Source organism: Capsella rubella, unplaced genomic scaffold (assembly GCF_000375325.1).
Source record: "Capsella rubella cultivar Monte Gargano unplaced genomic scaffold, Caprub1_0 scaffold_7, whole genome shotgun sequence".
Taxonomy (NCBI): domain Eukaryota; kingdom Viridiplantae; phylum Streptophyta; class Magnoliopsida; order Brassicales; family Brassicaceae; genus Capsella; species Capsella rubella.
The window spans coordinates 6,906,019-6,920,487 of record NW_006238917.1 but is presented as its reverse complement, the minus strand read 5'-3'; the positions used below and the strand labels follow the sequence as shown (position 1 = coordinate 6,920,487).

Here is a 14,469-nt window from a genome sequence, read left to right as displayed (position 1 = left end):
GGTGGATACTAAATGTAACTTTTCTCGTGTCTGTCGAATCAAAAATAAAGTTATTTAAAGCATGTCAGAGTAACGTATGATAGTTTTGAATGTAACTTGGATCTTTTTCAACATACATTAAATGATGGATAGAATAAGAAATATGATGATTATGGAAAGAATTGTCATGTGGATCATGTGATTCCAATTAAATGAATATAGACACTAATTAAGCAGTAAGCAGATATTGCATCATACATAGAAGTAAGTAGATGAATTAACCTTTTACCAGAAAAAAGCAAGTAGATGAACATATATATATATAAGAAATGATTAACATGCGTATACGTATGTGTGTGTATTAAGATTAGGCTTATATTTCTATATTTGGTTGAGTTTCATTTTACAACGTAATAAAAATGTTGAGCAAAGTAACCAACCAACACGTCCCCAAATAAATGTTTTATCTTTTGTACTCTCCCAAAAGTAGCTTTGGTCCAAAACCCAAAACTCTTTGAACAAAACTAATGCCTAAAAAACATATATAAAGATTTTGAAAAAAAATCTTGTCCTACCCCCAAGAACCCCCAAAGAAATTGATAATTTGTCCTATTCTCTTACACAAATTTGGGTCTTTGTGTACCAAAAAATCGAACCTATTAAATGTCAAGTTTTGCCTTATTAAAAAGACAAAAATGATGGATAAGCCTTATTAAAAATTCACAGTCAACGTCATGCTCTGGGTGTGTGTGTGTGTCCACTTCTCATTTTCATATATGAACTGATTTCAAAATATATTTAATACTATCAAACTTGTATAAATCATTTTGTTAATGTTACTTCAAAAAAGAATGATTCAATTGCAGTGGAGAAGCTTCTCTGCCTCTCTGTCTCTATCGTGACCCAAGCAATTTACTATCCAAGATAATCATAATAATCTGAATCCAATGCACATTATAGGGAAGACTAGGAATTTAGGATACATTATTATTCATATATAAGTTTTAATCTCCAAAGTTTTTTTTTTAAAATTGTTTGTATATATATATATTTGTCCATGAACATAAATAACTTTGTTTTACTGAGAAAGCGCATTTTGTCAGGTCGTATGCAAGACAAAAGCAACACAACCGTTAATGGCAGATATTGGTAAATAGAGAGAAAACTAAAGGGTAAAGAATGATCCCGCCGGAATTCTCAGTGTCGTCGAAAGCCAGTAAAACAAAGCTCACAGTCCCATACGCGCCTCGAAGATGCAATCCACGTAGGATAATGTACAAGGCTCTTCCCACTAAAATTTACCAAAACACCCTCATTTTCTCTCGTTTATAAGGGTAATATCGTCTTTTCTCAAGTCGGATTAGAATTCAAAATTTCGAGTCGTTACAAAAACCGGAGCGTCCATGCTTTTGTGCTTCGAGTACGTTTCAAATACGGTGTCGTTTTTTGCTGGACGTTTGAATAAAAAATAATTAACAATATATATTTATTTAATTTCCGTTTTGTCGCTAAATCAAAAATCCTCTGAAAACAGCGAAATTTGTGCCGTTTTTTTTCCTTTCCTGCCTTCTTCCCTCTGCTTCCTTCTTCTTCTTCTTCCTTCGTTCATCAGACCCAATGAATCAGAGAGATTCCTGATCAATTTAGGGCTTTGTCTGTTCAATTCCATTTTGGTATAACTCCAGGTTTTTTCCAGAACCGATCAGTGATTTAGAGTTAGTTGCATTTTCCCCCAAGGAAAGAGAGAGAAAGTGACTGTGGAGGTTTTAGGGAGAGAGAGAGAGAGAGAAATGGAGATGGATGAAGATATGGAAATAGAGCCAATGGTGTTTCAGGCTAGAGAGATCGATCTGGAGTACGAGTTTGATGCGGCTCGTTGGTACGATTTCACTCGAGAGGAGTTACCGGCTGAGTCTCAACACGCTGAGTTCTGGTTTCATTCTGCTCCGTCTTACGCTCCTTCTCGTGAGTCTCAAGTTTTCACTTTTTTTTTTTTCTTGCCTTTCGTCATTTGCAATGTAGTGAAATTTGCTGAATCGTTTGGGAACATGCGTTTTTAGTTTAAGAGCAATTATAGCCTCCTTTAGTCAACAATCACTATTGTTTCCGATTCTTTGTAATTGATTTTTTTTTTGTGTTTCAGCTTTTGTAACGAAGCTGTTACTTAGAGAGGAGGTTTATGATGATAAGACTGAGGCATCTACGAGATCAGAGGATGAAGAAGTCGCAGCAGATGTTTGTGATAAGGATAAAAGAATCTTTCAGCAACGAAATCATTTAGCCACAGATTTGAATAAGACAGGTGAATTGATGATTCTTTTAGTTGAGTATGAGGTTTGGATTTTAGTTAACTGAAATGGAAATGGAAGCATAATGTTAAAGAACTACAAGGTGTATATTTAGATTCTTTGCTTTTTCAGGAAGTAGAATGCGTTCTGGGATTTTTTCTTCCCAGCAAGGTAGTAATTTGAAGAAAGTTCCAATTCACCCCATTTGCAAAGGTGATTATTTTTGCTATAATTGCTACATGACCATGCAAGTAGTACCAATTATGTTCTCTTTAGTTTTTGTTGAACACCAATTTAACGTTTATCATCAGCTCCAATTTTCTTTTACCATCAAATGTGGTCCATCCTTCCTTATGACCATCTTTGGTATATGCTTTATTGCTCAAACTTGTTGCCCCCCTTTAAAATACCGTCTTCTTAATTGCTTGTGGTCTCACTTTCTCTACTTCTATCAGGGCCGACGGTTAGCAATCACAAACACACTGATAAACCTAAATTCCGAGCCAAGTCCAGCGTCAGATCAACTCCAAGGACCTCTACTTTAATGAGACCTACTGCTAGCCAGTTAGCAAAACAAAATAATGCCAGGTAAAAAATCTTGCTACTTCTCTACTTGCCAACTTAATTTTACTCACCTAATACGTTGCTTCTTTTGCTGGTATAGTAAATTCCATATGCAAGTAGATCAAATTCATGATAAAGGCAATTGTGGGACATCTGGGACCGAAGTTCAAGCATCTAAAAGACAGAAGCTTGATGGAGGTCTTCTTCGTAAGGTAGAGTATTAAGCATTTATCAGTTCTACTTCTTGTCTTTTCTTTTTTAATAGGGTGGCTATTATGGTACTCCGAGTTGAGCAGTGTATAGTTCCTTATAACTATGTACTAAGTATATCTGAGTTTAGGTGCTGAAAGTAGTGGCAATAAAAGTAATTTCTTCTCTGTTTCAGGTTGCTGATACAAAGCAGGAAATGAATTTTGTCCACAAGATACCAAAGAAGGTTTGCTTTATATTGCTTGAATACTGTTGATCTTGTTTATAGAGTTTTAAAAGAGTCTGTATAGGAAATATTTAAAACTTTCCGGTGGCAGATAGCTTGTACTGAAATGTAAATCATTTAATTATGTGCTAAATGGTTTTGCAGGATACAACTCTTGATAGAAACGCACAACAAGCCAAGGCAAAGATTACTATCCCACATGAGCCTGATTTTGCTACATCACAGAGGGCTCAGAGGATACGGTAAGAAGCTAAATGTTTAATCAAACTGAATTGCTACCCGAAATGTCACATCTCACCGAATATTTTGCTAATGATTAATTTCAGACACAAGAATGATGCGAAATTAGAACAGGAGTCAACAACTGTATATAGATTCAAAGCACGCCCATTTAACCGAAAGGTTTGTAACTTCACATTACTGAGAAATGTGTTATGCCAATGAATGCATTATTGAGCTCCTGTTTGTGATATGTAGATATTTGATGCTCCCTCATTACCTATCTGGAAAAAGAGCACTCCGAAACTACCAGAATTCCAAGTAAGCATTACAAAATGAAATTGTTACAGCTGCTATAGTTTATCCACACCATATTCTGATGTCAGGCTTTAGATTTAATTTATTGCCATTTTTTTATCAGGAATTCCATTTGAAGACTTCAGAAAGGGCTATGCAACATTCATCAGCAGTTACAACAAGGTCTCATCATGGAAATGATGCGTATAAGGTAACAACTATTTTTCTTTATCTTAGTTTAACCTGTGTCCTTTGCTCTTACCTTTCATCTAAACAACTTGATCCTTCTCAAAGAGCTGCCTCTAATAGGATCAAAAATTCTTTTTGACAGGTGTTAGACAAATCTAATATTAGTGATGTGCTTGACGGTGCTCATAGGGAAAGTAGGAGGTATGAAACCACAAAGCACATAAAAATTTCAAGAAGGATTGCTTGATTTCTCAAATCAACTTAAAATGTTTAATCTTTTTCTGCAGACCAACCGCAATGGATACACCCAAGCATGATGTCTCAGAAGGAAACCATGTTTTTAAAGCTCGCCCATTGAACAAGAAGGTACTATCCTTTGCAAGTCTCATTTGCTTGCATTACAAATTTCACACCTAATATTGGGGTTCACTTCTGCCAAAATAGATACTTTCAAGCAGAGGAGACATGGGGATTTTTAAAAATAGCAAGCGGGAAACAACAGTACCTTTGGTATGGCTAGTCTTAATTACCAATTATTCTGGTATATTTATACATTGAGTTTCCTAATGAGTACATTAATTGTTTCGGAATGCTACACAGGAGTTTAGCTTTCAGTCAGAAAAGAGAGTTCAGCCAGATTTACCAACAGACCTTTTCAGCAAGGTACAGCTCATGGTTTCATGTATGATCTTTCCAAAACGCACTCTAATTATTTTATTAGTCACCTAGTTTTTGACCTGGTTTTATTAATCTACAGCTCTCCATCAAATCCGAGCTCCAGCCAAACAATGAATCTCGCACAAGATTATTTCAACCAAAGGTGCAGCTTGTAAACTCAATTTCACTTGATTTATTTTTGCCATTTTTCAAGTTCTATAATTGACTTGCAATCTTCTCTTGGTATAAGGTCTCAAAGGAAAATAGAATGAACCTTTTCCAAGCTAGGAATGAGGTAAGCTCTATACTTGTAAAAGATAGGATCTTGCTCCTTTTACGACTGAGGTATCTTAATTTCTTGAATCGATACTCATCCATTATAGGTCACAAGAATGACACCAGGAAACCCAGTCTTTTCAGCTGGACAACAGATACAATTTAGTAATAGTGGAATAATTCCCGAAACAAACCAGCAATGGACTGCCAGGAGGTAAGCTCATAAAGTCAATTCTGCAACCACTAACTTTCAAAATATGCATCTGATCCAAAATCTGGAACAACATAGATTCTTATACCTTTGATGTCATTGTTGTTTTCATTTTGCAGGAGCTTAGGCATCCGCTGATGGTACAGAAGACGCGTTTGTAAAATCTGGAATCGTCTCCTTATATGTAAATTCACATATGTTCTCTTATCAGTCTGATCTTGTGGTATAACTCCTCCAACGCAATGCTAACATTTTGAAATCCAAAGAAGTAGACCAATTTGTCTTGAAGACCAAGGAGAAAGTGAAGCAATCTGTATTCTTCAGTTTCTCCTAATAAGAGCTTGCATAGCCCTCTCTCTTTGCTTTGTTGGCATCTGTTTTTTACATTTAGTAGCATAAAACAGAAGAAACAAAAAATGTAAATCACAAAATACTTTCAAGTTCTTAATACAACATGTGATTCATAGATCTAGATATATCTTTCTTGGGTTACTCTTATCTTTTTTTCTGTAATCTCGGTTACAAATCTTTACCATTGATATGACTGAACATGTTAATGTTTTATACTTTATAGTGAGGAGATTAATCCTTCCAAAAGCTATAATCACTTCAGAGATATTGTAAACAATTTAGAAAATGAAGGTAGAAAAAATATCACAATGACACCAGCCGTATAAAGATGTCTTCACATCTTCAATCAAATACACACAAATACATGATAAAGACAAGAACACAAAACAAAAGAAACGCTTACACATATAAGAAGACTACAGACACAAACTTAATCCTTTTTCTCACAGACCAATTCCTTATGATCCTTTTTCTCAGAGACCAATTCCTTATAATCCTTTTTCTCAGAGATCAATTCCTTATGATCCTTTTTCTCAGAGACCAATTCCTTATGTTCCTTTTTCTCAGACATCAATTCCTTATGATGCTTAAACTCAGACACCAATTCCTTATGTTCCTTTTTCTCAGGCACCAATTCCTTTTGTTCCTTACCAAACAACTTATGCTCAATATGTTGAGCAAATGTCCTTGGAGGAAACTTAGCCGGACACTCATCACTCACCATCTCCGGCAACGGCTTAAGAACAATCTTATCCTTTGGTGGTTCACAAAACACAGCCCAAGATACCCTAACCTTCTCCTTATTCACCAGTCCACGGTGAAGTATACTCTTATACTTCCCATTACTTAGAATCTCCAAAGTATCTCCAATGTGCATCACAATAGAATCAGGAACACATTTCGCAGTGGCCCATTTGCCCTCGTAGAAAAGCTGCAAACCAGGAACCATGTTGTGTAGAATGAAGGTTAAGGCGCTTACATCGGTGTGAGCTTCCACGCCAAGTGCTAGCTCAGGCTGAGGGCATTTTGGATAGTAATTGATCTTCATTTGTAGAAGAAGCTCTTCCAAACCACCCACTTCTTTCTCTAGACGGTCAAGCTCTAAATCTAGACCAATAGAGAGAGCCTTAAAGACTTTTGTTGCTAGCAAACGAAGACACTTCGCATACTCACTTGTTGCTTCACTACATACACATACAAAAACGTTAACAAAAAGATTATAAAAACCAAAACAAGATTTTTTTGTTATAACTTATAAGTAAAAGTAAAACAAGCAAAAGGCTTACATGTAATCACTTGGTGTCTTAGGCCAAAGTGATAGATCTCTCTTGTCTTCAGGATAAACAAGATGAAAGAAGTAATCTTCCCATTCCAACTGTCCACTCGCGTTGTTAGCCAGCTTACTCCCATACCCTTGAATTTTCCCGGTGGCTTGATCGTTCGCATACTTCTCCTTCTCTTCCACGGGCAACTCGAAGAACTCTTCTCCTGCTTTCTTCACACGCTCCATCAGATCAACTGGTATACCATGGTTGACCAAATGCATAACTCCCCAATCCAAAGATGCCTTTTTAAGCTCCTCTATGCAACTCTCGCGGATCTTTTGATCTTCTGATTCGATGTTCTTTAGATCGATAGTGGGAACTTGAGGACCGTCTTCTTTCTTCTCTTCGAGGAAAACATCGTTGATGCTCTCGAGCTCTTCTTTGGGACGAATGTACTCTTTCGGGATCGATATGATTCCGCTCTTTGCTAAAGTCTCAACTCTTTCTACTTCAACCATCCTTCTTTATCTTATCTCAAAGCTTACAAAGGAAACAGAGTAAGTAAAGAAACTAATTCAAAACAGGGGAAAAACAGAGTAAGATATGTTTTTTTTTGAGTTTATTGCAAGTAAATGAAACGTGAAAAGTCTCTTATATAGCAAATAGAAAACGTAGTGCAAAATACAGAAGAATGAAGTAAGGGGATTACGAAAATGTAAAGCTACCGGTGGTTAGTGATATTGTTGTGAGGAAGGTAAGTGAGTGTGTGACTCACTCCACGGTCAACGAGCTGAAGGTTGTTAGGGTTGACTGATAGGTTTAGTTATTGTTAAGATCCAACGGTCGAAAAGACCCGCATTGGTATGGGCTTGGGTACTTATTTAAAACTCCAAAAGCCCAATAATGTTTACACTAGTTGGCGGCGTTACCTCAACGTCCGCGTGCACGTGCCTAGTTCGTGTCTCCACGTGTCCGCCTCTACTAGCTCTTACCAATAGTGTGTGTGTAATAATTCAGATTTTAGATTAATTTTGTAATCAGCTCTTATAACACAAAACAACTAGAAACGGATCCGCGCTACAACGCATGGGAAAATATTTATCTAATATATAATTAAAAGTTATAATAAAAGAAGAAATCGAGTATATGAAAACTTTAAATGATTCCACTTGTAAAATATACACGCTTATATTGTATGTTTTAACAGACCAACTCGTAAAAAATGTTTTTAAAAAATATTAATCATAACCCATTTGACTATATGATTGTGAGTTTACAAACCAGTCGTGTATTACTAAAAATATCATCGACATAAATGCATAATATTTGAAAAAGCATTATCCAATGAAAGTGATTGGAAATGCCAATATATACCAAAAAATAAGAATAATAAATCATTCACGTGCAAATTCTAAAATAACAAAAATGCAAATGATAAACTTTATGATATAGATGAACCATGTTAATAAAAAATGAGTAAGAGAGAATTTGGATATGGAATGATCCAGTATTTTCAAATAAGGAAAAGATGAATTGGGTAGATGAATAACAGTATTTATAGAGATTAACTTGTCTTCGAATTTAAGTTGATTTCCTTTTTTTAAAATTCCAAAAATATCGTTAGGATTAATTTATTTGTTGAAATGACTTTCGTAAGCATTTATTATAAAAGGAAATTAATTTGGGAGTCTTATAGAAATTTTATGTGATTGAATATATTATTAAGATTAGGAAAGAAATTCTTCATGTAAACATATTTTACTATGATTACCTTATGAATATATATTACTTATTATTAAATTTTAAATTTATTGATATTTAAATGAGTAATTTTGAAATTTAATTTGCCATTGTAAAACATAAATTACCTAATTACTTTTTTTTTTCACATGCTTAGTAAAATACAAAATATAAAAATATTTATTATATTTCCAAAAGTATAAATAATATTTCATTTACTATAAATAATTTTTATTTTTTGTTATTTATTTAAATGGTGTATATAAGGAGTTTAAAATAATAAAAATGAATATATTATTTTCAATATGAAAATATTTTATTCTTTTTATATATATATATATATATATATATATATCTGTATATTTTTTAGGTAATTAAATCTTCACACTTAGATATTGTTTGTTAGAATCATAAAATTTAATTAGATCTCCGAAAATAAATAATCAGACAACTAAACCAATATTGTATTGTTTTGATTATTAGAATATTTTCTAAAACTGAGATCTCTTTGTATAAATGCTATTTCTAAATTTAAATTTGTCATTATTATTTCCAAAAATATAGTTTTCAAATATAAGTTTTCGGAAGCTATTTTAAATGCTAATTTTTATTAAAACTTTACAGTTAATAATTGTGTTCTTTGAAAATATATATATTTTAAATATTCATATTTTCATTTTAAAATGGATAATTAAATCGTAGCCTTTAATACTGTATTTGGAAACTTTAATATTTTGGGTGGGTATTTAATCATATTTTCAAATGATTAACCATTATATCAAAGATTACAAACTTATTTGGTAATTAGAATATTATATAAATATTAAAATCTTTTTAAGGTGATGAGAAACGTAATTACTTTAAAATGTGCAATTGTTATTCGCCATTTATATTTAAATATACACAATTAATTTAGATTTCTAAAATATGCATGTATCATTATTATAGTTTCCTAAATAAGGGGAATTTTTAGTAATTGATTTTTTTTTAATAGTTAATGTCCATATCCGAATTTTAGTCCAAAAATTAAGTATCTATCATTATAATTTCGGGTTAGTTTTTTGTTTTTGACCCGAACCGGAAGTATTTTTGTACTTCTCTTTTACTATAGTAGGGATTTGACTGGTTTCAATTTATTTTATTTTTTAGTGCCATCACATTGATTTTATTCTTTTTTCTAAATTTGAGAATCCATTTTTTATAATTTAAAGCTCTCTGAATGCTATATGTAATTAACTAATTATTATATGATTTAAATTTAGGAGATTAATTCCAGTAAAATACTTACACAAAACTTTGATGTATTATCGCTGCCATTACATAAAAACTTATTAAAAACAACAGTTTTTGGCTTTTAAAAAGTGTACTAACTAATAAAATTTTGTAATTTAAATAAGGAAAAATCTATGTAATGCTGACGTGGATATTTCTATGCTCCAGGATGAGAAGAGAAACTCAAAGAAAATATCAGAGAAGATCTGCCTAGGAATTTACTCCACACTTGTATTATCTCCTCATTTTGTTTTTTTGGCCTCCAATTTTTTTTTTCCAAAACAATAATTAAAAAAATCAAAATCAAAACAAGCTTTGAAGCTCGCAGTAAACACATCTTCAACCACAGGTTCCGTTTCTACTGAAGAACACAAAAAAACAGAGGAAAAAAGAGCTCCCTTTGTTTTTTTTTTCTCTACCAAGGAAGAAATGGGTAGCAAGATGTTGTTCAGCTTGACGAGCCCTCGACTTTTCTCCGCCGTTTCTCGCAAACCCACCACCACTTCTTTCTCTCCTTCCTCGTCGAGGACTCAGCAGTTGGCTCAGCTCACCCCTGCAAAATCAGTTTCCTTGAGAAGAAGAGTCTTATTACTCCCTCCTAGAGCCACCGCTGAGCAATCAGGTCTTGATTTTGCCACTTAAATTCTCTAATTCGATCTCTCCGCTTTAGTTTTCCATTTACAAAGCTATTAGCTTCGAATTTGTTCTGAAAGTTTTAACCTTTTCGAATTTAGCGGTCTCTGGTTCTGAAAATAATGAATTTTTGATCTCCAACCCTGTTAAATTTCGACTCTAGAAGGGTTTGATTGATTCAATGGTTATAATTTTGATTTAGCAAATGTTTGTTTGTATTGGACTTTCTTGAATGTGTAGAGTTTTATCTCTGTTCTAAATGTCTGCAATATCAAAAGTTGTATCACTTATATGTTGCAGTTATAAGGGATCAACTTTACATTTGTTATGGAGTTCTCAGTTACATTCTTTTGCTTTTGTTAGGGGGAGGAGACAACGTGGATAGCAATGTTTTGCCTTACTGTAGCATCAACAAGGCTGAGAAGAAAACAATTGGTGAAATGGAGCAAGAGTTTCTCCAAGCGATGCAAGTAACGCTACATAAACCATCCTTTTGATAGTTTCCTAAACATGATCCTTTAAACATTCAAGAGCCTGAGAATTGCTTTTCTGTGTTTCCTTGCAGTCTTTCTATTACGATGGCAAAGCGATCATGTCTAATGAAGAGTTTGATAACCTTAAAGAAGAGTTGATGTGGGAAGGAAGCAGTGTTGTGATGCTAAGTAATCTACTACGAGATTAAAAAATTCATATCTTTGTTTTGGTTTCTTTAGGAGTTAAAGTCCTGATCGATTGGTTTTATGAAACATAGGTTCTGATGAACAAAGGTTCTTGGAAGCTTCAATGGCTTATGTCTCTGGAAATCCAATCTTGAATGATGAAGAATATGATAAACTGAAACTGAAACTAAAGGTTCCATTCCCTTTCTATACTCTCAATCAAAATATAAGTCTCCTCCTTTTAAGGTTCGATTTTATGATTCTTTCTATATTCCACAGATGGATGGTAGCGAAATTGTGTGTGAGGGTCCAAGATGCAGTCTCCGTAGTAAAAAGGTAAATGTAACATAAGACTCATTGTTAAGGTTAGACCGTATAAAGATATTGATTACAATCTTTGTGCACTTCCTCAAATGCAGGTGTATAGTGATCTCGCTGTAGATTATTTCAAAATGTTATTGTTGAATGTTCCAGCAACTGTTGTTGCTCTCGGGCTGTGAGTACTCTATATAATTTTTCTATTCGAACATTCACATCATATAAAACCCAATTAGTTTCTTTGCTTATTCTTTCAATTGGATACTTGCAGATTTTTCTTCCTCGACGACATTACAGGTTTTGAGATCACATACATCTTGGAGCTTCCGGAACCATTCAGTTTTATATTCACGTGGTTTGCTGCTGTGCCTCTGATTGTATATCTGGCTCTATCAATAACCAAACTGATCATCAAAGACTTCTTGATCTTGAAGGTAAAAACCATTGATCAGATTGTAAAAATAAAAAAGCAACAAGAGTCCTTAATAAATGTTCTTGTATCATAGGGTCCTTGTCCAAATTGTGGAACGGAGAATGTCTCCTTCTTTGGAACAATTCTGTCAATCTCAAGCGGTGGAAAGACCAACGCTGTCAAATGCACCAAGTAAGATTTTAACTTGAGATCTTGTTCACATATAAACACCATTATGAATCTTTATTAATCTCTGTTTTATTGGTTTTAGTTGTGGAACCGCGATGGAGTATGACGCAAGGTCTCGGTTGATCACATTGCCAGAAGGAAGCCAAGCTTGAACCCTGTGAGGTACACACATATCATATATATAGTAAATTTCTGATTAGTTACTACTCTCTTTGAAATCACATGGAAATCTGAGATAGTAAAATTTGATTTTGCCACCAACAAGATTGAAGATGGAAAAAGAAGAATGGGTTTTGTCAGAAGCAGCAAAAAATAAGATTCGAAGTTAATGTATATGTAAGATCTTCCATGTTAGCTCTCTCTCTTTCACATGTTCTCTGATTTGTAAGTATTGTGTAAGCAATAAGAGAAATATTATATATGAGTACTTCTTCATCAACCTTTTGTAGGTAATATAATCAATAGTATAGTTAAATCAAAACTGACCTAACCCAAAAAATAAAAGAACTTAATTATAGTTTGGTTTTAATTCTTGTATTTATGAAAGGCCAACCCTATAACTTTAAACTTCAATAACATTTTCTTTCACCTTCTCGCTTAACCTTAGGTTGATTAAACCATTAAGATCAAATTAGCATAAGCAAGGCTGTGAATCTTCATATGCTACAACTAAAAGCAAGTATAAGTAAAGCATAGTGTGAATTAGTGAGTCACAAATTTCAAATGGTGTGTAACATGAATTGAAAGATATGAGAACCAGAAAAGTCAAGAGCATATAATGAAAGGACAGACAAAGGTAACATAACACAAAAGAGGATAAAGTCACACAAAACATTAGCACGCCAATGTCTCTCTCTTTTTGGGTATAAAAATTAGATTTTAACACACAGAAGTGTAATCATGATCATCATCTTCCCATGCCTCTATCATCATTGATCTAATTTACTCCTCCACTAAGACCTATCTATCAATTGCTTTTATGTTGAAAAATAAAGCCTAACGTTAGAAACGGTCATATGCTTATTTAACAATTATCATGTCTTGTATAAAGGTAAAAAGAGTAATCTGACAAATCAAAGTGTAAGTGTTTATAATGTCTGTCCACAAAAACCACATCCCTACAAAGTAAAAAAAAATAAAACACAATCAAAACCTTTTCTTTTTTCTTTCCTCTTCTTCACTTCCTCTGAGAAACCTTATAGATTCTCTCATGGATTCATTCTGTTTTTGTATATTTAATATCTTAATCATCATCATACTTCTCCTATCATTCCACCAATCTGAGTCTCAATCTACACATCTCCTTGATCTCATGATCAGAGATTACACCTTTAGAAACTTTAAGCTCAATCTCAACACTGGCATCACTCAGAAGATCATTCTCCCTTCTAATTTCTCTGGTATAGACATCGACACGGTGAAGTTAAGGTGCGGGAGTCTGAGAAGATACGGTGCAAAACTAGGAGAGTTTAACATTGGTTCAGGAGTCACGGTGGAGCCATGCCCTGAGAGAGTCATGCTAATCAGACAAAACCTTGGTTCGAATTGGTCTTCAATCTATTCTACCGGTTATAACTTAACCGGTGAAAATTACCAGCTCGTGTCACCTGTTCTTGGGTTGTTAGCTTACAATGCAAACCCTGACGGTGTGGCCACGAACCCTTACGAGGTTAACGTTGTGGGTACCGATCAAAACCCAATCTTGATCGATTTCTTGAGCAACAAGTCAAGTATTGACCCTAGCCCTAAGGAGACGATGAAGAAGAACTCATCAGTCTTGTGTGCGTGTTTCACAAGAAACGGTAACACAACGTTTAGCCAGCAAGTGTCGCCCTATGTGTGTAAAGGGATAAGGCAAGGGCATTACGCTCTCGTGATGAAAACAGAAGCTCAAAAAGATGACCATGACAGTGAGGGTGGTGGAGTAGTGACGTCATCTACGGAGGTGAACGGCACCAACGGAGGAGGAAAGCTGAGCCGGTGGAAAGTGGCGGTGGGGAGTGTGATTGGGTCAGGGATAGGGGCGATTCTCTTGGGAATGTTGGTGGTGGCTATGTTGGTGAAAGTGAAGAAGAAAGCAGTGAGAGAAGAAATGGAGAGAAGAGCTTACGAAGAGGAAGCTCTTCAGGTTTCAATGGTTGGTCATGTAAGAGCTCCTACTGCTTCTGGAACTAGAACTCTTCCTAGAATGGCCGATGATAGGTATAAACACACTCATTTGAATAAATAATAATCATCCATAATTATTATAATTTCTTCACTTTATTTTTGTGTGTGTTAATTGAGTATCTTAACAAAAATATATATATATATATATATATATATATATATATATATATATATTATATACAAACAGTTTCAATTGTTTCAAAATGAAAATTTCTTTCATTTTGTTATTGTTTAGATGGTTACAATCTTTTGCTTTTTTATTTACTTTGAAAATGGTCAGTGAAATGTATGCAATTTAATTATAAAAACACTGAGATAGTAGTACAGTACCTCCAACTTTCATAT

General features: G+C 34.1%; 4 protein-coding genes across 4 annotated transcripts; 3 read left to right on the top strand and 1 right to left on the bottom strand.

Annotated features, from left to right (window-relative positions):
- Positions 1-1,474: 1,474 nt before the first annotated feature.
- Positions 1,475-5,592, top strand: LOC17878689 (protein TPX2). The gene is made up of 18 exons (XM_006284907.2): positions 1,475-1,944; positions 2,123-2,281; positions 2,400-2,480; positions 2,723-2,855; positions 2,932-3,043; positions 3,217-3,267; positions 3,412-3,509; positions 3,594-3,669; positions 3,745-3,807; positions 3,908-3,994; positions 4,115-4,173; positions 4,260-4,338; positions 4,417-4,482; positions 4,573-4,635; positions 4,730-4,792; positions 4,880-4,924; positions 5,013-5,119; positions 5,236-5,592. Exons 1-18 carry the CDS (start codon positions 1,770-1,772, stop codon positions 5,252-5,254), a joined length of 1,536 nt encoding a protein of 511 aa, XP_006284969.1. The 5' UTR covers positions 1,475-1,769; the 3' UTR covers positions 5,255-5,592.
- A 140-nt stretch (positions 5,593-5,732) lies between these two features.
- On the bottom strand, positions 5,733-7,353 carry LOC17880425 (leucoanthocyanidin dioxygenase). Its single transcript, XM_006283757.2, has 2 exons — positions 6,754-7,353; positions 5,733-6,651 (listed from the first exon to the last, which is right to left on the bottom strand). Exons 1-2 carry the CDS (start codon positions 7,248-7,250, stop codon positions 5,898-5,900), a joined length of 1,251 nt encoding a protein of 416 aa, XP_006283819.1. The 5' UTR covers positions 7,251-7,353; the 3' UTR covers positions 5,733-5,897.
- Positions 7,354-10,012: 2,659 nt separating this feature from the next.
- Positions 10,013-12,394, top strand: LOC17879889 (PGR5-like protein 1A, chloroplastic). Its single transcript, XM_006284071.2, has 10 exons — positions 10,013-10,366; positions 10,741-10,847; positions 10,943-11,039; positions 11,129-11,229; positions 11,316-11,372; positions 11,456-11,532; positions 11,626-11,788; positions 11,861-11,958; positions 12,038-12,117; positions 12,221-12,394. Exons 1-9 carry the CDS (start codon positions 10,174-10,176, stop codon positions 12,105-12,107), a joined length of 963 nt encoding a protein of 320 aa, XP_006284133.1. The 5' UTR covers positions 10,013-10,173; the 3' UTR covers positions 12,108-12,117; positions 12,221-12,394.
- A 709-nt stretch (positions 12,395-13,103) lies between these two features.
- LOC17877674 lies at positions 13,104-14,185 on the top strand. The gene has a single exon (XM_006284005.2). It carries the CDS (start codon positions 13,166-13,168, stop codon positions 14,183-14,185), a length of 1,020 nt encoding a protein of 339 aa, XP_006284067.1. The 5' UTR covers positions 13,104-13,165.
- The last annotated feature ends 284 nt before the right edge of the window (positions 14,186-14,469 follow it).